Source organism: Pseudophryne corroboree, chromosome 2 (assembly GCF_028390025.1).
Source record: "Pseudophryne corroboree isolate aPseCor3 chromosome 2, aPseCor3.hap2, whole genome shotgun sequence".
Lineage (NCBI taxonomy): Eukaryota > Metazoa > Chordata > Amphibia > Anura > Myobatrachidae > Pseudophryne > Pseudophryne corroboree.
The window spans coordinates 1,021,525,412-1,021,550,864 of NC_086445.1; the positions used below are offsets into that span (position 1 = coordinate 1,021,525,412).

Here is a 25,453-nt window from a genome sequence, read left to right on the forward strand (position 1 = left end):
GCTAAATAAACTTGGAAGCTTGGCATTGGATACTAGGATTATTGAATGGATAAGATCCTGGTTGCAGGATAGAAAACAGAGAGTTGTGTTAAATGGAGTGCATTCACAGGAAGGAAATGTTACCAGTGGAGTACCCCAGGGATCTGTACTTGGACCAGTGCTTTTTAATATATTTATTAGTGACATTGCAAATGGCATTAAAGAGGAAGTATGCCTTTTTGCAGATGACAAAAAGGTATGCAACAGGGTAGACACACCAGGGGGGGATAAAACTTATGATTGAGGATCTAGGAAGACTAGAGGAATGGTCAAGAGAGTGGCAATTATAGTTTAATGCCAAAAAATGCAAAATCATGCACTTGGGTCTCAAAAATCCAAAGGCTAAATATAGTATTAACTAGGTGACTCTTCGTGCCCTACGGGCACTCTTCACACCGTCGCAAGGGGCTGCACCCCCTTAACCCCTGCACGCCTTGCTTGAATTCAATATTTGTATTATTTGGAGTATCAACTGCATTCCTACTTTTGATAGTGGTTAAAAATTGCATGACAAAAGGGCGTCAGATGAAGGGGGTGTAGCCCCTTGCGACAGGAAGGGGCAGGGTAGTGGGTGCCATGGATGGGGGAGGGGGTCCGGATGCGTTGTGGGTGGCTGAGGGGTGGGGGTGAAATGGGTGGTGGAGGGACAGGTGCAGGGCTGTTGCGGATAAGGCAGGGGTTCCGGATGCACTGCGGGTGGGGGAGGGGCAGTTGCGGGGGTGCAGCAGATCGGGAAGGTGGTCCGGAGGCACTGTGGCTGGTTTAGAGGTGGGTGCAGGGGTGTCACGGTGGGGTAGTGGGTCCGGAGCCGTCGTGGGTGGGGAAGGGGTGGGTGCGGGGGTGCTGCGGATGGGGGAGGGGCAGGTGCGTCGGAGGAAGACGGAGCGGTTGCGGGGGTGCAGAGGGTGGGGGAGGGGCATGTGCGGGGGTTCCGCGGGTGGGTGATGGGCAGGTGCGGGGGATGGGGGTCCGGGGGCGCTGCGGGTGGGTGAGGGGCGAATTAGATGCCATGTGGGGGCTTGCCCCAGCCCAAGTGACCGGGCAACACCATTGTCCACAGCAGAATGGCACCAAATATGGAGGTGGCAACATAGAAGGTGTGACACTCCCTGCACCCAGTGCTGCAATGTGTGCCCTGAGCAGTGAGGGGAGGACATCCTCAGCCCCAGACAGCCTGGCAGTAGTCCACAGCATACCCCTCCCCCTCTCTCTGGTGGGGGGGGTGCTGCATGACTGGTGGGCAGGGTGTGAGCTGGCACCAGAGAGGGGTTAGGCAGGCCCTGTGTGACACTTCCCCCTCCTCTGCTGCTGCTGTATTTTCCTCACCCCACACCGCTCCCCCTCCCCCCTCTGCGGACGCAGGAGTTGGGGGCTCTGACAGGGAACCTGCTGCACCAGAAGAAGGCGTGGATGGGCTGCGCAAAGGTCAGGGGCCACACCGTCCCTTCTGCAGCAGGTGTGCAGGAGCCGGGGCCTCAATGGGCGCACAGGGTTTACGGGCCAGAGAGGGTGACTGCTGCTGTGCATTGCTCTGTGCTGAATAGCACGCTGAGCAGACGCCGGTGGAGCGCTGCGATTGTCCTGCGATTGTCACGCGGCACCAATGTTGCTGCTGCTATTCCCGTTGCAGGGGCTCCCTATGTGCACAGCCGCCGCTCCGAGGACAGGGAGAGACGGATGACAGACGGACAGCTGCCGCCCCCTCCCTGCACCGCTGAGTCACCGCTCCCCCCTCCTTGCACGCCTGGGTCCTGCATTGCTCTATTCTCCTGAGCTACTCCTGCGGCAGGCCGCAGATCTCGGGTATGGGTCCTATCTATTAGCCCAGCGCTGTGACTCCACCCAGCGTTATACACACAGGCACAGAGTCACAGATCTGGGCTATTATATAGGAGATGGCACAATACTGGAAACTACTGAGGAGGAAAGGGATCTAGGAGTCACTATTTCAGATGACTTATAGGCAGGTAAGCAATGTAACAAGGCAATGAGGAAGGCTAGTCAGATGCTTGGCTGCATTGGGAGAGGAATCAGCAGCAGAAAGAAAGAAGTAATAATGCCACTGTACAGGTCATTGGTACGGCCTCATCTAGAATACGGTGTTCAGTTCTGGAGGCCATATCTTCAAAAGGATATTAATACATTAGAGACTGTACAAAGGAGGGCAACTAAAATGGTGCATGGCCTACATCACAAAACATACCCAGAAAGACTAAGAAATCTCAATATGTATAGTTTGGAGCAGAGAAGGGAAAGGGGGGACATGATAGAAACTTTCAAATATATGAAGGGTTTTAACAAAGTCCAGGAGGGAAACATTCTCCAAATGAAGAGAAGCAATAGGACACGAGGACATGCACTGAGACTGGAGGGGGGGAGGTTCAGGGGAAATTTGCGGAAAAATTATTTCACAGAAAGGGTAGTGGACAAGTGGAATAGCCTCCCATCAGAGGTGGTAGAGGCTAAGACAGTAGAGCAATTTAAACATGCATGGGATAGACATAAGGATATCCTTACATAGAAATAAGGATCAAATAAGGTTTGAGATAAAAATATGGTAAAAAAAAAAGGGGCAGACTAGATGGGCCAAGTGGTTCTTATCTGCCGTCACATTGTATGTTTCAAATTCTATGTTACTGTATGGTTGACACAATTTTATTGGTTCTATTTTTTATTTTTTCCGACTTTTTCATACTTTCCCATCCCTGTGGACCGCGATTGGCAATAGTAACCTTGCCCGAAGCATGGAGAGCAAAGCGAGCCAATACGAGGGGACAATGTACACTAATGGGGTTTTTTTTTAGGCAGAAAAGCGACAAAATACTACGGAAAAAAAATTGTGTCAATTTTATTATTGTGTTGACCATTTCCGTGATGACCTTTTGACCCTGCCGACCTTTTCCATTGTCTACCTTTTTCATGTCGTCCTTTTGCATATGAACCATTTGGGTTTATCTAATGACCCACATCCCATATCGCCACTGGAGAAGCCCCGATCACTGGCCTACAGGTGTGAGCAAAAGAATCCTTTATTTAGTAACTTAAATATGACATACAGATGTTGCAATGCTCATCTCACTGCGATGCGGCATGATGCAACACATCTTGCTGCATAGCAAGCCAGGCTACAACTATTTGCAGCTATCGATATCTCCATTAATTCCTTTAATTGTGGATTGTGGATAGTCACAGTCTGGCTATAAGCTATAAGCAGAATGCTCCTTCTGCGTGTTATAGTGTGTAGCCACCGGAACACTATTGCATTTAATTGAATCTGCCCCAATATATCCCTTTGGATTTACTTTGTTACTGTGACGTACAGTAGCCCCTCCCCCATTTATTTATAACTAAATCAGCATAAGAACAATAAACCGGATCTCTTACCTAATACTTGTAGCGTAACTGTGCTGCTATACGTTCCTGTCTGGTTTACAATCTCACAGGTGTAATTTCCCTCATCGGAGATGGTGCTGTTGTCTATCCTGAGAGACACCCGGTTTCCACCCAACTTCAGACGCATCCGATTGCTGCAGTTGTTGTATGTTTGGTTCTCTTCTCTGATGACGGACATATAACAGTGAGAGCGATCCAGGCGGTGGAGCTTCCATGTAACCATAAGTAACTTGTCTCCTGGTTGGTGTTTACAATCTAGAACCGTATTGTTTCCAGCACAAACAGATGAGATATCTGTAACAGAATAAAAGAATGTTTATTTTTATGAGATGATGTATTTTTTATTCAAAAATGTTATACACATAGAGAAAAGAAAGAAAATAAAATCTACCCCAACAACCAACTTTCCCAAATAATACTAAGGCCTAAGATTATTCCTATCAGTGTAATAGTTAGTTTGGACACGAAAAAGCAGGATTAAATATAGAATATCTAGGCTCCTGAGACTTCAGAAACAATGGGGGTAATTCCAAGTTGATCGCAGCAGGAAATTTTTTAGCAGTTGGGCAAAACCATGTGCACTGCAGGTGTGGCAGATATAACATGTGCAGAGAGAGTTAGATTTGGGTGGGTTATTTTATTTCTGTGCAGGGTAAACACAGGCTGCTTTATTTTTACACTGCAATTTAGATTGCAGATTGAACTCACCCCACCCAAATCTATCTCTCTCTGCACATGTTATATCTGCCTCCCCTGCAGTGCACATGGTTTTGCCCAACTGCTAAAAACTTTCCTGCTGCGATCAACTCAGAATTACCCCCAATATGAGAACAGTTCATTAACTAACCTTTAATCTTAAAGACTAATATGTAAAAATGTATTACTAAGTAACATTGCAGGATTGAAAATAATCAATAATGATCTGTAATCCAGTGAGGGCAGCTGGTTATCGGATCCTGTGCTGCTCTGTTACCCCCCCCCCCCGGTGTAAAGTGCATCACTTTTACTGCACCGGGGGTCACAGCAGGAACACAGTGCTCCAATGACTGGCTTCCCTCTTGGGATCACCGATCATAGGTCTCTGGGTGCAGGTATCACTTTTTTTTTTTTATACAGTGAGCAGCCTGTGGTCTATCAGACATGCATGGCTAATCACAGGGGCTGGATCCCAGCTCAGCCTTCACTGCCAGCAGGCAGAGAAGACTGTGCAGGAATCAGGGAACCAGAGGGAAACCTAGATAACACTATATCAAGATGGCGTTATTATCACAGGGCTCCCTCCGGTGTTTTTCTTTCTTATTTATAATTTCTTTTAGTTAGTTCGGGCAGATCAAATTTCCCATGGGAAATGCAATCTGCAATGTGAATTTAAGGACTTGGAGGGGAATTTTGCTAATTCTCCCCTTTAGTACATTCTGGTGATACTAAAATAATGTGAAAATGGTGTGAAAACTCCCTTTTTCAAATTATTTAAGTAAAAATAATTCTGATAAATATGCCCGTATTTGTGCACACAGACGTGTCATACTTACACACATGATACCTACAGTATTCATTAAAACTGTATTGTTGCTATCCTATCTCCTATATAATAGCCCAGATCTGTCACTCTGTGACTGCATGGATAACGCTGGGCGTGGCTAGGAGCTCTCATTGGGTTAGCAGCAGGTCTATCACACCCAGTCCACAGCTGATTGGGCAAGAAACGCCCTCCCACACAGGTTACATCCAATGGGAGGCTCTGCCCTTTGGCTGCGGTGTGTTCCCAGAACAGGATTAACAATGGGGCTGATGGAGCTGTAGCTCCAGGCCCAGACCCCAAAATAGGCCCACTGCATCTGCAGCAACATATCCTCCAACAATTTACACATAAAAATCGGTACAAATTCGAAAAGGGGGCGTAGCCAGTGGCAGGTACAGCGGCGTGACCACGCCCCTTTTCCTATACTTTTAATGGGAGTTTGGAGAGCCAGAAATTGGTACAGACCATAAAAAAAGGTCCTGTACCTGCCAAAAAGGTACAGCTGGAGGGTATGCCACTGCATCTGCAGCAAGTCTCTGAGCTGTAGGTAGGGAAAAAAATCCTTTTACTGCAGCGTCCTATGTCCTGCTGCCAGTCTGCCTGCCCCCTCTGGCATCAACAATCTCCACTCCCTAGCCGCGGTGCAGGTGGAATAAAAGCTGCTGCGGCCACCGGCATAGATGTGTATGAAAGCGATGCAGCGGAAGGCTTTCATAGCCCTCCCTGCGCCGCATACTCTCTGAGCCCCGAAGCCTCCTCTGCGCGTGATGTCACAGAAGTGCCTCCCCGACCACAGCCGCGCCCAGATCCCCAGAGGCCCTGACTCCGCAACACAGCACCTGGCTGAGATGGCTAATAATGGATAGAGTGGGTGATATCGTGGAGGGTAATGTCTGGACGCTGAATCAATGTAAAAGGTGACAGTGCTGTGAAGTGCAGTGCAGTGGGTGTGCAGTGTCACTGACACTGCACAGCACTCTCACCTTTTACATTGATTCAGCGAGTCAGTCAGTTCTGCCAGCCAGTCACTATGTTAGCACCGGTGTCCCAACGCGCCGCATTACAGGGAAGTAGACGCACTAAATAAACTACAGCTCACAGCAGCCCTTAGCACCAGAGAATTCCCACGCTAAGGGCTGCTGGGAGCTGTAGTTTATTGAGTGCATCTTTTTCCCTGTAATGCGGCGCTAACAATAGTGACTGGCTGCTTGGCTGCTGTACGAGTGTCCGGGAGAGCCACTGCCAAAGGGAGGACAGTAGCTTAGCTAGAAGAAGAAGGAGAAGCATTACCTGCCCCTCCCCCACTCGCAGTTCCTCCGGGCCCCATCCGTTGACCCCCCATGCCCCCCTCCACCACCCGCGGTGGATCCTGACCCCTCCTCCATCCACAGCACCCCCGCACCTGCCCCTCCCCCACCGGTGGCACCACCGCACTCGCTCCTTCCCCACCCGCGGCATCCCCGCAACCGCTCCTCCCCCACCCGTGATGGCTCTGGACCCCCTCCCCCACCCGCGGCACCCACGCACCCTCCCCCACCCGCGGCACCACCGCACCAGCCCCTCCCCAACCCATGGCACCCCCACAACCACCCCTCCCCCACCCATGGCACCCCTGTACCCCCTCCCCCATCCGCATCTCCCCCTCACTAGCCAACCACAGTACCTACTAGGTGATTCATCAGGCCCTGCGTGTGCTGTTCACGCCATTGCAAGGGGCTACGACCCCTTAACCATTGCACGCCCTTTGTCCGTGCAATATTTAACCACTCACACAATTATGATTGGAGGTAATACTCCATATAATAAAAATATTGCATGCCACAAGGGCATGCAAGGGTTAAGGGGGCATAGCCCTTTACGATATATATAGTAACATAGTAATTAAGGTTGAAAAGAGGCAAAATGCCCATCGCGTTCAACCTGTATTTTGTATTATGTTGAGTTGATTTTACTGTACCTGCTGAAGAATGCTTTATGACTAGTTGACAACTACAAATCATGTTACACCCAGATTAACAATGTCAATTTTTTAAATGTTGTAACCTTGATATCCTTTTCAATCAGAAATTCATCCAATCATCTTTTAAATGCATTTACAGAGTCCACCATTACCACTTTCCCTGGCAAGAAATTCCAAATCCTTATTGCCCTAACAGTGAAGAACCTTTTCCTCCGTTGCGTACAGAATTTTCTCTCCTCCAGCCTCAGCGAGTCCCCTTGTGGCGGAGCTAAGTAAAAATTGGGAGATACCCTCGCCAGTGGATTCGCAGGTGGCGCGGCTGGTAGTATCCTCAGCTCTGCCTGTAACTACCATCACTTCTCTGAAAGAACCGATGGATAAGCGTGTGGAGGGTTGTTTAAAGGCGATTTACACCCTAGCAGGTGCTGCGCATCGGCCCATCATTGCAGCCATCGGGCTGCAGAGGCTATTGAAGCGTGGGCTCCGGAGTTGGAAGCTAAGCTGCCTTCCAACGTTTCTGTTCATGCTAGACAATGTCTATTGTATATTGTCACAGCTTCTCATTACATTATGGAGGTGACTTCTGATGCCTGTGTTCTGGCGGCAAAGGCTTCTACTACGTCCGTTTTGGCTCACCGGATTCTCTGGTTGCGGTCCTGGTCTGTGGATCTGGACCCAAGAAAACCCTGGTATTGAAGGCTAAGAGTACTTCCTTTCGCTCCTTTCATCCTTCAGGGAAAGCAAAGGGTCAGGCGTACCCGAAACAGGCTCGCACTTCCATACCAACTAAGCCCAAACCTAAACGGGCCTGGGTGAATCCTTCACGAATCGTCCCCCTCATCAATTTTGCCTGACAGACGCGTCTTCGGATCAGATGAAGGCAAAAACTCTTCATTCGGTGGTACAGTCCCTCCTGGACACAGGAGTGGTAGTACAGGTGCCTCTGGCTCAGAAAGGCAAAGTGTACTATTCACCGCTGTTCCTAGTTCCGAAACCGAATGGGTTCTCTCGGCCCATTCTCAACCTCAAGTCCTTAAACAACTTTGTGAGGGTCTCCAAGTTTCCTATGGAAAATCTTGGCTCTATTGTTCTGGCCTTGGAACCTAGGAATTATATGGTCTCCCTGGACATACAGGATGCTTACCTGCATATTCCCATTGCAATGTCGCATCAGCAGTACCTGAGGTTTGCGGTTGGCAACCTCCATTACCAATTTCAGGCATTAACTTTTGGTTTGACCACGGCTCCACGAGTCTTCACCAAGGTCATGGCGGTAATGACGGCTGTACTCCGTTGTCAAGGGGTCAGGATCCTACAGTTCCTGGACAATTTGTTGATCCTGGAGAATTCCCCAGAAATTCTCCTACGCCATCTCGATCTGACTATCCGGTTTCTGGCTCATCAACTGGAAGAAATCTTCCCTGGTCCCTGCTCAGAGCATGGTGCACCTGGGGGCATTGTTGGACACTCACAACCAGTAGTTGTTCTTGTCTCAGGAGAAGGCCCTGAAGCTTTAGGACAGGATTCGATGCTTCCTATCTCATCCGCAAGTGTCGATACATTCGGCGATGCAAGTGCTAGGTCTCATGATGGCGTCTTTCGACATGGTAGGGTACGCTCAATTCCATTCCCGCCCTCTGCAGAAGCTGATTATTGCCAAGTGGGATGGCCTGCCTCACCGGATCAGGTATCAAATGATCTCCTTGTCTCCAGAGGTCCGTCTGTCACTGAGCTGGTAGCTGCAGGACCAACGATTGATCTGGGGTGTCCCTTCTGGATCTCCAACTGAGTCCTCCTGACGACGGATGCCAGTCTGAGAGGTTGGGGCACGTTGTTGGAGCAACACTCCATTCAGGGTCGGTGGACCAGGGAGGAGTCTCTCCTCCCAATAAACATTCTGGGACTGCGGGCGGTGTTCAACTCACTGAACTTGGCCCAGCATTTAATACAGAACAGACCTATTCAAGTAGTCGGACAACACCACTACGGTGGCATACATCAATCATCAGGGCGGCACTCAAAGCCGCATGGCAATGAGGGAAGTATCAAGGGTTCTTCAGTGGGCGGAACGCCATCTGCCAGCCATATCGGCAGTATTCATTTCGGGGGTCCTAAACTGGGAAGCGGACTTTCTCAGTCTTCAGGACGTACATGCCGAAGAGTGGAGCCTCCATCCAGAAGTGTTTCAACTCCTCGTCGACAAGTGGGGTCTTCCAGATGTGGACCTGATGGCCTCTCGACACATTCACAAAGTTCCGGTTTTCGTAGCAAGGACAAAGGATCCTCAAGTAGCGTTCGTGGACGCACTGGTAATTCCATGGAACTTTCAGCTGCCATACGTGTTCCCTTCGGTGTCACTCCTGCCCAGAGTAATAAGGAAGTTCAAGAAAGAAGGAGGAATCCTACTTCTGATCGCTACCGCAAGGCCCAGATGACATTGGTTCTCAGACCTTCAGGGTTTCTTGATAGAGCATCCCTTTCTACTTCCGCAGCACCCAGATCACCTCATTCAGTGCCCTTGTGTATATCAGGATTTAGCTCGGCTGGCTTTGACAGCGTGGCTCTTGAAGCTTCCATCCTGAGGACCAAAGGATTTTCTGAGGTTGTCATTCAAACAATGTTGAAGGCCCGGAAACCGGCTTCTGCTCGGATTTATCATAAGGTCTGAAATTCTTACTTTGCTTGGTGCGCATCTAACAATCATGACGCTTACAAGTTTAGTACGGACAAACTTTTTGGCCTTTCTATAACAGGGCCTGGACTTGGGCCTTCGTCTGACCTCCCTCAAGGTTCATATTTCTGCCTTGTCGGTATGGTTCCAGAGAAAAATTGCGACTTTATCTGATGTTCATACATTTACTCAGGGTGTGTTGCGGATTCAACCTCCTGTGGCTCCTTGGGACTTGTCGGGGCCAATGCAAGGGTCTCTGTTTGAGCCTCTTTATTCTGCAGACCGTAAGTGGCTTTCTCTTAAGGTATTGTTTCTGCTGGCTATTGCCTCTGTGTCAGGCTCCGGAGCCTTACCTCTGGTTGGCACGGCTGCGGCAGCAGGGAGCTGCTGGCGGCGGGTCCTCCTGGATGGATATGCGGCTGCCAAGGGCCGGGGGCCGTGGGTCTGGAGAGCCGGGCGCTGCGGCGGGGATCGCTGCGGTAAGGTCCTCTGGTGGTGACACAGTATAGTGTGTCAGAGACAGAAACTGGGTAAAGCTGTGTGCTAACAGCTAAGTAGGTCTCCTGTGCTGGGAGCAGCCATGTTGAATACTAGAGTATTACCAATGAAGTTCCCAATCAGTGTCCAGCCAATCCTGCATGTTCTCCCCTTACAAAAGGGGGCTGGCTCAGTGGGAGAGTAACAAAATAACCACTTGCGCTCCTTGCTGGTAAACAGGCTGCTGGAACTAGAAGTGACTGCACCAATCACAAGAATACAGTAAAAATAAAGAAAAGTTCCTGCGCACTTAAGAAGGTATATGACACTTCTTTTTAGGTGTCTTATAAACATAAAACCAATCCTTCTAGTTGTAAATAGATGAGGATAATACTCAATTTTTAAATGGGTTCTTCCAAACACTTTATTCAAAGCAGAAATCTCTCAATTGTAGAACATAAATGTCCCAATAGAGTCAATACAGTCAAAAAGTCAAGAGTTTGCTAAAGCTCTTATCTGGTCACCTCCTGAATACTCCAACCACTGGAAATAACTGATGGTGATAAAACTTGTAGTAAGTCGTCCCCACCGTTTTCAATTCTCTGTCAAGGTCCTCAATTAAGGTACATGCAAGACAAATAATGGGGAATCATAATGCAGACTTATACAAGTTTATTCTCAAAACTATTTTTTTACACTTAAAATGCGTACCCAAAGTGACCTTCCAGGAAGGCACAGTAACTGGCATACAGGGGAAATTGTAAAGTCCCCCCTGTTAAGCTGTACCTTCACCGAATCCTGGTTAGCAGTAAACACCAACGCGTTTCAACCGATAGGGTCTTTCTCAAGGTGTAAATGATGTATGGAGGACCAGATATTTATAGATAGAACTAAAATACACCCACTTCCTGTTCCAGTGGGTGGGATTACATTCATAAAAAACATTGCACATATATTTTAATGGTAAATTGGCACTTATTGGCCTCAAATTACATGGCATAATAATATAGAAAACATAATGTATTCATCTAGATGTCTACAGATGATTCTACAGTGAGAAACACAGCCTTTTTTAACATGCGTTCCGCCGGAAATGGCGTCGCGGTCTGAAAATAAAAGTTGGGGAGCGGTGAAGGTGTTACACACTGCTCCTCCTTCCGCTGGATATGACGTACTTCTTCCGCCAACCAGAATAGGAGGTGCATAGTAGTGCCCTCCGAATGAGTGGAACGCAAATTCTAGCTTCCGGTTCCGCCGGAAGTGACATTGCGGCTGGTTGGGGGAGTGATAAATAAGTTGTACATAGCTTCAGATGGAGAGTGCCAGTGCTTCAAGTTACCTCCTTGTGAAAGGTTCTCCAGCTCTGTGCTCCCAGGTTACTTCTGGTTCCCTGGTCCTGGTTGCTCTCAGCCATTGGTTACCTAAACGCTGCTGCAGTCCTGCTGTCTAAGTCCGTTGCCACTCGGAGAAGCGCTCATGGGGTCCCAGGTCATAGTGGAGCTCCAGGTGCTAACAGCGGTTCCCGCAAACGTCTTCATTTCTTCAAAGTCCATGTTCTTCAGCCTCGTCTTTCAATCACAAACCACAGTCTTCATTTCTTCAAAGTCCAAGATCTTCAGCTTCGTCTTTCAATCATAAACCACATCTTCATTTCTTCAAAGTCCAAGTACTTCAGCCTCTTCTTTTAATCATAAAACACAGTCTTCAGTTCTTCTTTACCGGAGTTCTTCATCTTCACTCTTCAAGTCATTTAACCATAGACTCTAATTCTACCTGTTTCTTCAATTTTTCCAATAGTCGTGTACAGCCTGATTATTCATAAAACTACAGTTTTTTACGCCCTCCGGCCAATGTTATCATTTAGTTTGGCTTCCACCCCATGAGGAGGAATTACTTTCAGCCACCTCGTTTACTCTCCTCACAGGTAGCTGTCACTTCAGCCAAAACTCGGTTGTCGGAACCCCAACTTACGCTGAGCGTGACACTCTGCTAGACGGGTGTCAGATTTGGGTGCTTTATCTTGTAGGTCCCCATATCTGATTTTTCACCATGACCGGGCGATTCTTTGAACACGTCCCGGGTACTTACCTAAGGTGGTTTCTTCTTTCTACCTTAATCAGGAGATTGTGGTTCTGGCCTTTGCCTCTCCTGACTTGTCTTCCAAAGAGCGGTCTTTGGATGTGGTACGGGCTCCCCGTATCTATGTGAAGAGAACTGCATCCCTTCGTAACTCTGATTCTCTCTTTGTACTGTTACTCACAAGCAGACCCTGGTCGGATGGATTAGAATGGTGATTGCACATGCTTATGTACAGGCTGGCCTTCCAGCTCCTGCTACCATCAAGGCCCATTCTAATTGGTCTGTGGGACCTTCTTTGGCGGACCGCCGTGGTGCGACCCTTGAACAATTGTGCAAGGTGGCTACGTGGTCCTCAGTGAACACATTCATAATGTTCTATGTCTTCGATACTTCCGCCTCCCAGGATGCTTCCTTTAGACGCCGGGGTCTTGTGCCCGCTACAGTGTGTCACCTCCCATGAGGAACTGCTTTAGGACATCCCCAATGTCATTCCCTGTGGAACCCAGTGTACCCCGCAGCAGAAAGAGGTATATGGTAAGAAGAAAAAACTGAATTGAAAGCGCTGTCCACAATAAAGGATAAATAAAATTGTATTTATTTTCTATTAATAAACCATTAATATAACACTTAAAAAATCTAAAACATATTGGCCCTCATTCCGAGTTGATCGCTCGCAAGGCGAATGTAGCAGAGTTACACACGCTAAGCCTACGCCTACTGGGAGTGTATCTTAGCTTCTTAAAAGTGCGACCGATGTATTCGCAATATTGCGATCACAAACCTCGTAGCAGTTTTAGAGTAGCTTCAGACTTACTCTGCCTGTGCGATCAGTTCAGTGCTTGTCGTTCCTGGTTGACGTCATAAACACACCCAGCGTTCGCCCAGGCACTCCCACCGTTTCTCCAGCCACTCCTGCGTTTTTTCCGGAAACGGTAGCGTTTTCAGCCACACGCCCCTAAAACGCCGTGTTTCCGCCCAGTAACACCCATTTCCTGTCAATCACACTACGATCGCCGGAGCGAAGAAAAAGCCGTGAGTAAAAATACTTTCTTCATAGTAAAGTTACTTGGCGCAGTCGCAGTGCGAACTTTGCGCATGCGTACTAAACGGATTTTCACTGCGATGCGATGAAAAAGAACGAGCGAACAACTCGGAATGAGGGCCATTATGCATATCTGCAAAGCCTATTTCTTCAGTGATCCTTATCACAGGTACCTTGTGATTACACTGACAATGAGTACTAATTAGAACAATATAGCATATATTAGGTAGTCTAATTGGCTCCACAGTGAACAATTATTAATACTAAATGTATTATTCAGCCTCCTAAATACTTATGTACACTTATAAAGAACACTTGTTTTCACAGCCCAAATATATCTGGTGGAAATGCATACAGTTGATAAATGCTTTTTCACCTCCCGCTGGGACAGCGTTGTGATGTAATGTGTCCAAAGTGTCTCTGCTGTATAATCAGGCTGAATATGTAACAAAGGGGTGTGGTTCATCAAATCGACAGTATCTAGGTCGACAATGTTTAGGTCGACCACTATAGACCTGTCGACCTAGCACATGTCGACCTAGAAACCCTGTCGACCTTCCATCCATGTCGACCTAGTGACTGTCGACCTATAGTGGTCGACCTAAACATTGTTGACCTAGATACTGTCGATCTTCAGACCGGATCCCGTAACAAAGAATCAAGTCTCCTACTAAAGCTTTCCAGCTAGTTAGCTTCTGACGGGCGTCCCCGTCTGGGCATAAGGTGATTGTGGATAAGATTCTTATGGAATAAACTAATTTCACAGTAACTTGAATGTCCACTGCAGCTAAACTACAGAGATGGCTTATCTCACCTGTTTATGCGGCTACCAATTCTCCCGCCGGGCTCCGTCTCTGCAGCACACAGCGCTCAGCAGTTCCCCTGCTGACGTCGGCGCTGTGTTCCTCCCGTTAGTGTGGGTTAGATGCAGGCGTGCAAGCGGCTTGGAGCGCAGAGATCTTCCGGCCAGTGGTTCAGAACTGCATCGGCTGTTAAGCGCTTGGCCCGTGATGGCAGGGTGGCACAAGTTCTCACCGGCTCCGGCGCTGGGAGAAGTGATGTCGGCTTTGCAGAAGCTCAAGTCCATATTCAGGGGTATAAACTTAACGCGTTTCTCAGCCTGTTACCCGTGGCTGTTTCCTCAGAAGCACTTCCGATACAGTGCTGAATCACCCAGACGGGGACGGCCGTCATAAGCTAATCAGCTGGAAAGCTTTAGTAGGAGACTTGGGGGCAGATGTATTAACCTGGAGAAGGCATAAGGAAGTGATAAACCAGTGATATGTGCAAGGTGATAAACGTACCAGCCAATCAGCTCCAATATGTAAATCAACAGTTAGGAGCTGATTGGCTGCTGCCTTTATCACCTTGCACATATCACTGGTTTATCACTTCCTTATGCCTTCTCCAGATTAATACATCTGCCCCTTGATTCTTTGTTACATATTCAGCCTGATTATACAGCAGAGACACTTTGGACACATTACATCACAACGCTGTCCCAGCGGGAGGTGAAAAAGCATTTATCAACTGTATGCATTTCCTCTAGATATGTTTGGGCTGTGAAAACAAGTGTTCTTTATAAGTGTACATAAGTATTTAGGAGGCTGAATAATACATTTAGTATTAAGAATTGTTCACTGTGGAGCCAATTAGACTACCTAATATATGCTATATTGTTCTAATTAGTACTCATTGTCAGTGTAATCACAAGGTACCTGTGATAAGGATCACTGAAGAAATAGGCTTTGCAGATATGCATAATATGTTTTAGATTTTTTAAGTGTTATATTAATGGTTTATTAATAGAAAATAAATACAATTTTATTTATCCTTTATTGTGGACAGCGCTTTCAATTCAGTTTTTTCTTGTTACAATAAATATATTGGGAATCAACAACCCAATCATTGGAGAGCGGCAGTCCTTAATAAGGAGAGGAGTATTAATGAATTGATAAAGCATTTTAGCATTTTGAGTTGGGACAGCTGACACACATTGAAGCTTAGCGCTTTTTGTTGTTTGGTATATGGTAAGAACTGACCCATCGCGTTCAACCTGTATTTTGTATTATGTTGAGTTGATTTTACTGTACCTGCTGAAGAATGCTTTATGACTAGTTGACAACTACAAATCATGTTACACCCAGATTAACAATGTCAATATTTTAAATGTTGTAACCTTGATATCCTTTTCAATCAGAAATTCATCCAATCCCCTTATAAATGCATTTACAGAGTCCACCATTACCACTTTCCCTGGCAAGGAATTCCAAATCCTTATTGCCCTAACAGTGAAGAACCCTTTCCTCCGTTGCGTACAGAATTTTCTCTCCTCCAGCCTCAGCGAGTCCCCTTGTGGCGGAGCTAAGTAAAAATTGGGAGATACCCTCGCCAGTGGATTCGCAGGTGGCGCGGCTGGTAGTATCCTCAGCTCTGCCTGTAACTACCGTCACTTCTCTGAAAGAACCGATGGATATGCGTGTGGAGGGTTGTTTAAAGGCGATTTACACCCTAGCAGGTGCTGCGCATCGGCCCATCATTGCAGCCACTCGGGGTGCAGAGGCTAGTGAAGCGTGGGCTCCGGAGTTGGAAGCTAAGCTGCCTTTTTGTTGTTTGGTATATGGTAAGAACTTACCGTTGTTAAATCTCTTTCTGCGAGGTACACTGGGCTCCACAAGGCGCCCACCCTGACGCACTTGGCTTCTTTGGGTTGGTATGGCATTAGCCGCTGACACTTCTCTTGTCGTGAGAGTGTGGTGTATGTGGCTACTAATGGTTGTCATCTCTTTTACCTGCCACTGCATTGGATTGGTTAACAAAAACGAAGCTCCTATGCACGGAGGCGGGGTTATAGAGGAGGCGGCGCTATGCATTCTGGGAACAGTCAAAGCTTTTAGCCTGTTGGTGCCTCGGATCAAGATCCTACTCTACACCCCAATGTAATTCCCTGTGGAGCCCAGTGTACCTCGCAGAAAGAGATTTAATAACGGTAAGTTCTTACCATAAATCTCGTTTTTTTTCTCCTTCCCCCCTCTCCACCCCCATTATACTTTATACATCCTTTTTTTCTACTCTCTCTAGTTGCCCCGCTAATTCTTTCTTGTCCCTCCCCCCTGGCACCTAGTTTAAAATCTCCTCCAACCTTCCAACTATCCTTCCCCCCAGCACAGCAGCCTCCTCCTCATTCAGGTGCAATCCATAGCGACAAAAACGATGGCGCCTAACTGAGAAGTCCGCCAGTGTTCCAGGAACACAAACCACTCTTTCCTACACCAATCCCTAAGCCACACATTTACCTCCCTAATCTCCCTCTGCCTCCCTGGGCATGCGCGTGGCACTGGTAATATTTCAGAGAATATTACCCTAGATGTCCTTGCCTTTAGTTTCTGGCCTAGGTCCCTATAGTCTTTCTTAAGGACATCCCATCTACCATTAACTTTGTTGTTGGTGCCAGCGTGCACCAAGACCGCTGGGTCATTCCCAGCCCCTCCCAACAATCTTTCTACACGGTCCGCGATGTGCCGTACCCGAGCACCCGGGAGACAACCGACTGTACGGCGATCACAGTCCCGGTAGCAGATTGCCCTGTCTGTCTTCCTAATAATAGAATCCCCTACCTGGCTCGGGGGTGGTCTTCTGTATACCGGCGGTCGGGCTCCCGGCGCTCATTATACCGGCGCCGGGAGCCCGACCGCCGGCATACCGACACTTATTTTCCCTCGTGGGGGTCCACGACCCCCATAGAGGGAGAATAAAATAGTGTGGCGCGCGTAGCGCGCCACCGTGCCCGTAGCGTGGCGAGCGAAGCGAGCCCGCAAGGGTCTCATTTGCGCTCGCCACACTGTCGGTCAGCCGGCGGTCGGGCTCCCGGCGCCTGTATGTTGGGCGCCGGGAGCCCGACCGCCGGCCAGCCGTAGTGAACCCCTGGCTCGGTACCTCGCTTACTTTTTTCCCCTGAATGTCGGAGGGACTGCTCCTCTGGTTGCTAGAGGGGACGGTATCCTCCAGCTCCGTCATTTCCTCACTACCATCCCCAGAATCCTCGTCCAGTCGTGCAAATTTATTGGGGTTTGTCAGATCGGAGATGTCCTGTCTCCCCCTCTTCTTCTTCCTTCTAACCGTAACCTAGCAAGCTACCTGGCTGTCCTCGTCTATCGGTGTTCCCTTCTGCAACTCCTCCACCGTTCTATCTAAGCGTTGCTGGAGAGTGTGAATGTCTTTCAGTCGTGTAACGGTTTGCTCTGGATCAGTTACCTTGGCTTCCAGGGCAGCCGTTCGCACACACCTCGCGCAGATGTACTCACCCTCGGAGGGTTGCTCCAGGTGCACGTACATTCTGCACGACATGCACTGAGTGAGGTCCTCAATCACGGCCCCTCCCATTTCAATGACTAACTCCCTGTTACTTACAGAAAAAGAATGCAAACAGTACAAAGTAATACAACAATACAATTTATGCAATATGATACTGTACTACGGCCTAGCTATTAATACTATGTATAATAATGTGTCAATGCAAAACAGTCAATATAGTAATGAAAAATGATACTTGAGTGTTCGGGGGGGGGGTTCAGGACCTCCTGCAGCAGCAACTACTTTCAGGTACCTTGTTCACAGTGTCCTGTTCCCATCTCGAGCCTCAGTCAGACTCCCCACAGTGCCCAGCTCCCATCTTCAGCCGCAGTCAGACTCCCCACAGTGCCCTGCTCCCGTCTCCAGCCTCAGTCAGACTCCCCACAGTGCCCTGCTCCCGCCTCCAGCCTCAGTCAGACTCCCCACAGTGCCCTGCTCCCGTCTCCAGCCTCATTCAGACTCCCCACAGTGCCCTGGTCCCGTCTCCAGCCTCAGTCAGACTCCCCACAGTGCCCTGCTCCTGTCTCTAGCCTCAGTCAGACTCCCCACAATGCCCTGCTCCCGTCTCCAGCCTCAGTCAGCCTCCCCACAGTGCCCTGCTCCCGTCTCCAGCCTCAGTCAGCCTCACCACAGTGTTCTGATCCCGGCTCCAGCCTTTTAATTGGTTTTACTCTGATTTACTCGGATCTCAAAGAGGCATCTTATTGGCTCACAGATGTCACGTGTTTTGGATATCCAATAAGAAAAATCCAGGAAAAAAACTGAACCCACTCCAATATATATACTTCACAGCATACAGCCTTGGCGCTGAAACGTCGGCAAGCTATGCCTTTTTCACCTAATGTCTAACTAAAAGTTACACTTTTTTTCATCAGTCCTCAGTGTGCCACCTGGATCTTTTGTATTGGGAGTGGGCCAACGCCAACCCCTCTCTAAGGGACCATACACTTGTATATATATGTATATCTATATATATAATATATATACATAGTATAGTCATGTGATCTCAATCTACATACTGTACTTACATATCACACAAGTCATTGAACATATGACACTTTGGATATTTGGATATCCAGTGATAGTTTTCAGATAGAGGGCCTAATTCAGATCTAATCACAGCAAATGTGTTAGCAGTTGGGCAAAACCATGGAGGTCATTCCGAGTCGTTCGCTCGGTAAATTTCATCGCATCGCATCGCAGCGATTTTACGCTTAGTGCGCATGCGCAATGTCCGCACTGCGACTGCGCCAAGTAATTTTGCTATGAAGTTAGTATTTTTACTCACGGCTTTTTCATCGCTCAGGCGATCGTAGTGTGATTGACAGGAAATGGGTGTTACTGGGCGGAAACAGGCCGTTTTATGGGCGTGTGGGAAAAAACGCTACCGTTTCCGGAAAAAACGCAGGAGTGGCCGGAGAAACGGGGGAGTGTCTGGGCGAACGCTGGGTGTGTTTATGACGTCAAACCAGGAACGACAAGCACTGAACTGATCGCAGATGCCGAGTAAGTCTGGAGCTACTCTGAAACTGCTAAGAGGTGTGTAATCGCAATTTTGAGAATCTTTTGTTCGCAATTTTAAGATGCTAAGATTCACTCCCAGTAGGCGGCGGCTTAGCGTGAGCAACTCTGCTAAAATCGCCTTGCGAGCGAACAACTCGGAATGACCTCCCATGTGCAGTGCAGGTGGGGCAGATATAACATGTGCAGAGAGAGTTAGATTTGGGTGGGTTATATTGTTTCTGTGCAGGGTAAATACTGGCTGCTTTATGTTTACACTCACTCCATTGATGAGTCATCTACTCTCCAGGAAACCTCGGTGGAGAGTAAGGTCAGTGTGGTAGGACGGCACTTTCGCTTTGGTAGATGAACTTGTTCCTTAACCCTTTGTTGTTGTCAAAGGCTGTATAAATATAATGATAAATAACATAATAATAAGGGACCACTTGCTGGCGTAAATTAACCCACCCAAATCTAACTCTCTATGCACGTATTACATCTAGCCCACCTTGCTATTTTGTTTTGCTAAGAAACCTGATAGACCCCCATAGTCAGTGATATGGGTAGTGAAGAAGCTATGCTACAGCTGACCGGCTCAGACTGATGCATAGATGGGCATCTGCTGCTCTCATCACACAGTAAGTGATCTGGGGCAATTTCCTCATAATTACAAGTCCCTGCAGACTGCTTAGTCCCAGCCCCCAAATTGTCCCTTGGCAGTATGTACCAATAACTTTCAGTGAAACTTTTACATAAACTTTGTTTCTGAATAAGCATAAATGTTTTATTCAATACAGAATAATGATCCCTTTCATAATAAATAAATGGTAATGTATATACAACTGGAACCGCGCTCATCTGCGGCCGCTCCATCACAAACGTGCACTCGCGGCGTGACTAGGCGATCTATCCACCTATTCACGCCGGGAGAGCACAGAGACACTCCCATTCTGAGATTCTCCGTCCGGGCTCGCAAGTGAATAGAGCGCGTCTCCATCGCGGTCGCCTGGGGACACTGTCAGCGTTGGGCGCGCTTAGTCACAGACAGAGCCACGATTAGTGTGGCTCCATCTGTATATATATATATATATATATATATATATATATACAATTATATTTTGACATCATTTTTTCGAAACGCAATCTTATACTGTAAAGGGGTTTAATTTTTGTTAACTTCTATTTTAAATATATACGGTATGTTCTACAAGTGGACTGGTCAAACTGGCCTTCTCATCTGTCAGAACCACCTCTACATTTGCCGTGTTTGTCTGCTGTTTTACGGCACGCTGCTTGATGTATAAGGAGGATTACGATCTTTACGACAACACTCAGAATACTGATGTGTATTTTGCCTTTTGTAAATTTGAAAATAGAAAAGCAGTGATTTCATTCTATGAAAAGAGGTACCAGTACAAAGTACCAATACTCAATACAAAGTACCAGTACTCAATACTAAATACCATTACTCAATACAAAGTACGAGTACTCAAGCCAAAGTACCAGTACTTGATACAAAGTACCAGGACTCAAGACAAAGTACCAATACTCAAGCCAAAGTACCAGAACTCGATACTAAGAACCAATACTTAAGCCAAAGTAACAGTACTCGATACAAAGAACTAATACTCAAGCCAAAGTACCAATACTCAATACAAAGTACCAGTACTCAATACAAAGTGCCAGTACTCAAGCCAAAATAACAGTACTCGATACAAAGAACTAATACTCAAGCCAAAGTACCAGTACTCAATGCAAAGTACCAATACACAATATAAAGTACCAGTACTCAACCCAAAGTAACAGTACACGATACAAAGTACTAATACTCAAGACAAAGTACCAATACTCAATACAAAGTACCAATACTCAAGACAAAGTACCAGTACTCAATACAAAGACCCCCATTTATCATGCCTTGGAGAGTGATAAATAGCATGGTCATAAAGTACCAACCAATCAGCTCCTAACTGCCATGTCACAGGCTGTGTTTGAAAAATGGCAGTTAGGAGTTGATTGGCTGGTACTTTATCACTGTGCTATTTTTCACTCTCCAAGTATTGATAAATCTGGGCCAAAGTACCAGAACTCTAAACAAAGTACCAGTACTCAATACAAGGTACCAATACTCAATACAAAGTACCAGTACTAAAGCCAAAGAAACAGTACTTGATACAAAGAACTAATACTCAATACAAAGTACTAGAACTCAGGTAAAGTAAAATGTTAATGCAAGATTTACAGTATAGAAGCTTCCACACTCCGGATAAGAGCGCAGAAGTTTATTAAATTAATTTCTTAAAAACTTTCACTGATTTCTTCCTGTTTCAAGAAGTAGTTATAAGAATTATAAATGAAACAGAAGACGGAAGTCTGTACTGCGTAGCATTGCGCAACATCAGAAACACAAACATTGCAGAAAAGTAACAAGAAAACCACAAAGTTAAATGGTTTAATGCAGGGGTTCCCAAAGTCAGTCTTCAAGTCATCCTAACAGTCCAGGTTTTAAGGATATCCATACTTAAGCATAGGTGACTTAATTAGTACTTCAGTTTGATTATACTACCTGTGCACAAGCATGGAGATTCTTAAAAGCTGGAATGTTGAGGACCAAGTTTGGGAAACCCTGGTTTAATGAACAGAAATACATAAAGCAAAGTTATGCTGAATATTTCAGTAACATAAAAAATAAAAAGGAAGGAAATAAAAAAATAAAAGAGGATAAAACAGTAACAGAACCCCACCCAGGAGCAGATAAAAAACAAAGACAAGAACAGGTAAGATCAGGATACACTATGCATAATGATCCCGTGTGGGGATAGGGTTAAAATCCCGGCAGTTGGAATCCTGACAGTTAGAAGACTGACAGTGGGATTCCAACTGTCAGGATCCCGAATGGATCCCAGAATTTAGTACTAGGTTGGAGATATGCATAAGGGGTGGGTTAGGGTTAGGCTGCGGGGGTGGGTTAGAGTTAGGCTGCAGAAGGGGAAGGTTAGGTTTAGGCTGCCGGGGTGGGTTAGGTTTAGGCTGCAGAAGGAGAAGGTTAGGTTTAGGCTGCGGGGGTGGGTTAGGTTTAGGCTGCAGAAGGGGAAGGTTAGGTTTAGGCTGCGGGGGTGGGTTAGGTTTAGGCTGCAGAAGGGGAAGGTTAGGTTTAGGCTGCGGGGGTGGGTTAGATTTAGGCTGCAGAAGGGGGAGGTTAGGGTTAGGCTGCGGGGGTGGGTTAGGTTTAGGCTGCAGAAGGGGGGAGGTTAGGGTTAGGCTGCGGGGGTGGGTTAGGTTTAGGCTGCAGAAGGGGAGAGGTTAGGGTTAGGCTGCGGGGGTGGGTTAGGTTTAGGCTGCAGAAGGGGGGAGGTTAGGGTTAGGCTGCGGGGGTGGGTTAGATTTAGGCTGCAGAAGGGGAAGGTTAGGGTTAGGCTGCGGGGGTGGGTTAGGTCTAGGCTGCAGAAGGGGGGAGGTTAGGGTTAGGCTGCGGGGGTGGGTTAGGTTTAGGCTGCAGAAGGGGGGAGGTTAGGGTTAGGCTGCGGGGGTGGGTTAGGTTTAGGCTGCAGAAGGGGGGAGGTTAGGGTTAGGCTGCGGGGGTGGGTTAGGTTTAGGCTGCAGAAGGGGGGAGGTTAGGGTTAGCCTGCGGGGGTGGGTTAGGTTTAGGCTGCAGAAGGGGAAGGTTAGGGCTAGGCTGCGGGAGTGGGTTAGGTTTAGGCTGCAGAAGGGGGAGGTTAGGGTTAGGCTTCGGGGGTGGGTTAGGTTTAGGCTGCAGAAGGGGAAGGTTAGGGTTAGGCTGCGGGAGTGGGTTAGGTTTAGGCTGCAGAAGGGGGAGGTTAGGGTTAGGCTGCGGGGGTGGGTTAGGTTTAGGCTGCAGAAGGGGAAAGTTAGGTTTAGGCTGTAGAAGGGGGAGGTTAAGGTTAGGCTGCGGGGGTGGGTTAGGTTTAGGCTGCAGAAGGGGAAGGTTAGGGCTAGGCTGCGGGAGTGGGTTAGGTTTAGGCTGCAGAAGGGGGAGGTTAGGGTTAGGCTTCGGGGGTGGGTTAGGTTTAGGCTGCAGAAGGGGAAGGTTAGGGTTAGGCTGCGGGAGTGGGTTAGGTTTAGGCTGCAGAAGGGGGAGGTTAGGGTTAGGCTGCGGGGGTGGGTTAGGTTTAGGCTGCAGAAGGGGAAAGTTAGGTTTAGGCTGTAGAAGGGGGAGGTTAAGGTTAGGCTGCGGGGGTGGGTTAGGTTTAGGCTGCAGAAGGGGGAGGTTAGGGTTAGGCTGCGGGGGTGGCTTAGGTTTAGGCTGCAGAAGGGGGAGGTTAGGTTTAGGCTGTGGGATGGGTGGATTAGGGATAGGTGTAGGGTGAAAATACTTACCATGATTCTGACTATCGGGATCCCGACTGCCGAGGGTTTTGTACGAAACCCCCGTATCTCCCCCTTTTCACAGGACAGTTCCCCCTTTTCCACATAATTTTAATACCTAATGAACCTAATCTAAAGGAGCAAGGTGGCGTAAATTCTACATAGTGCAGGCATTCCCAACCCGGTCCTCAAAGCACACTAACAGGTAGTAGTGATATTCATGCTTGAGCACAGGTGAATTAATTAGTACCTCAGTTACTTTGACTTAACCATCTGTGCTGAATCCTGGATATAACTAAAACCTGCACTGTTAGCGTGCTTCGGGACTGAGAGAGGGAATGCCTGACATAGGCCCTCATTCCGAGTTGTTCGCTCTGTATTTTTCTTCGCATCGCAGTGAAAATCCGCTTAGTACGCATGCGCAATGTTCGCACTGCGACTGCGCCAAGTAACTTTACTATGAAGAAAGTATTTTTACTCACGGCTTTTTCTTCGCTCCGGCGATCGTAATGTGATTGACAGGAAATGGGTGTTACTGGGCGGAAACACGGCGTTTCAGGGGCGTGTGGCTGAAAACGCTACCGTTTCCGGAAAAAACGCAGGAGTGGCCGGAGAAACGGTGGGAGTGCCTGGGCGAACGCTGGGTGTGTTTGTGACGTCAACCAGGAACGACAAGCACTGAAATGATCGCACAGGCAGAGTAAGTCTGGAGCTACTCTGAAACTGCTAAGTAGTTAGTAATCGCATTATTGCGAATACATCGGTCGCAATTTTAAGAAGCTAAGATTCACTCCCAGTAGGCGGCGGCTTAGCGTGTGTAACTCTGCTAAATTCGCCTTTCGACCGATCAACTCGGAATGAGGGCCATAGTGTTTTTATCTAATTTGAGGTCTACCAGGTAGTATAGGGTATAACAGGGTATATTTATATTTTATGAGATAGTCTGAACAAACTGCAGGCAGGTGGATGCTGGTTTTGCCATTTCAAGGTGACTGAAGCCCCGGGCCTGCAGACACAGGGTAGAGCGTTCTCAAGAGAAACCACTCTCCAGGCAAGATGCATTCTGGGCCGTTTACAGCATGGATCGCTATAGGGACTAAGGGGTCTATTTACTAAGCTTTGGATGGTGATAAAGTAGATGGAGATAAAGCACCGGCCAATCAGCTCCTAACGGCCATGTTACAGGCCGGGTTCGAAAAATGACGGTTAGGATCTCATTGGCTGGTACTATATCTCCATCCACTTTATCTCTCTCCCAGGCTTAGTAAATAGACCCCTCAAACTGCAATTGTCTCAAAACTGCTACTGCTAAAAATCGCATGTGAAGAGACGCCCAGAAATGGTAAAAAATGCCCACCGACGCCATCACAACTCTGCAATCCATACCTGGTTGACCCATGCCTACTCAGAACACTCCTCCCAACATGACCCTCTCCAGGAGGGACACAATGCTCTGCCCTGGACTTTTACTGTATGATTGCTGGCACCTGTGCTGAACAGGTTAATGGATAAGGAAGGTGTTTCAGCCCAGATGCGCAGGGGCGTATCTACACTTTGGCCAGGATGGCACTCGCCATGGGCGCCGGCAGAGCTAGGGCACTGCCCGGCTGTGCCATCCGTAGCCACTGGGTTTAATAAAATAGTGACAGTGAATGGTGTAGGGTGGAGTGCAGATGTGTCTGAGGAGCCGCATATCCCAGACTCCCAGTCATCATTGCAGCGGCGGGGAAAGGTGGGGGAGATTCTCCGTTCGTATCTGAGCCAGCCAGCCAGGTTGGGAGGGACCGGCTGTAGACACCGCTCTGTCTCTCTGTGTGACAGCAGGTGGTGGAGCTGCTTTGTCTGCTGATCCTCCCTCGGACATATCAAAGGCGCCATGTATGGAGTGGGTGACGTGCTGTTACGTGGGCAGCGGCGGAGTGACTGGGCGGTGGGCGCGGACTCAGCGCTGGAACATGGGTGAGAAAGGAAGCTGTATCTGTGCTTGCGGGAGAGGGCAGAGGGCAATGGCGCTACCGGGTAACAGAGGATGAGGGAAGGGTTGGGGTGGGGGAGACATTTAGTGGGTGAGTGTTTTGACGCAAATGGATT

At 47.9% G+C, this 25,453-nt stretch overlaps 1 protein-coding gene across 2 annotated transcripts in view; it reads right to left on the reverse strand.

Moving 5' to 3' along the window:
* Positions 1-25,453, reverse strand: part of LOC135050312 (cell surface glycoprotein CD200 receptor 1-like) — a 56,265-nt gene that overhangs the window by 19,615 nt on the left and 11,197 nt on the right. For both annotated transcript variants that reach the window (XM_063956716.1, XM_063956715.1), the window contains exon 2: positions 3,424-3,726. In XM_063956716.1, the coding sequence (XP_063812786.1) occupies positions 3,424-3,726 (303 nt within the window). The remainder of the gene's footprint in view (positions 1-3,423; positions 3,727-25,453) is intronic.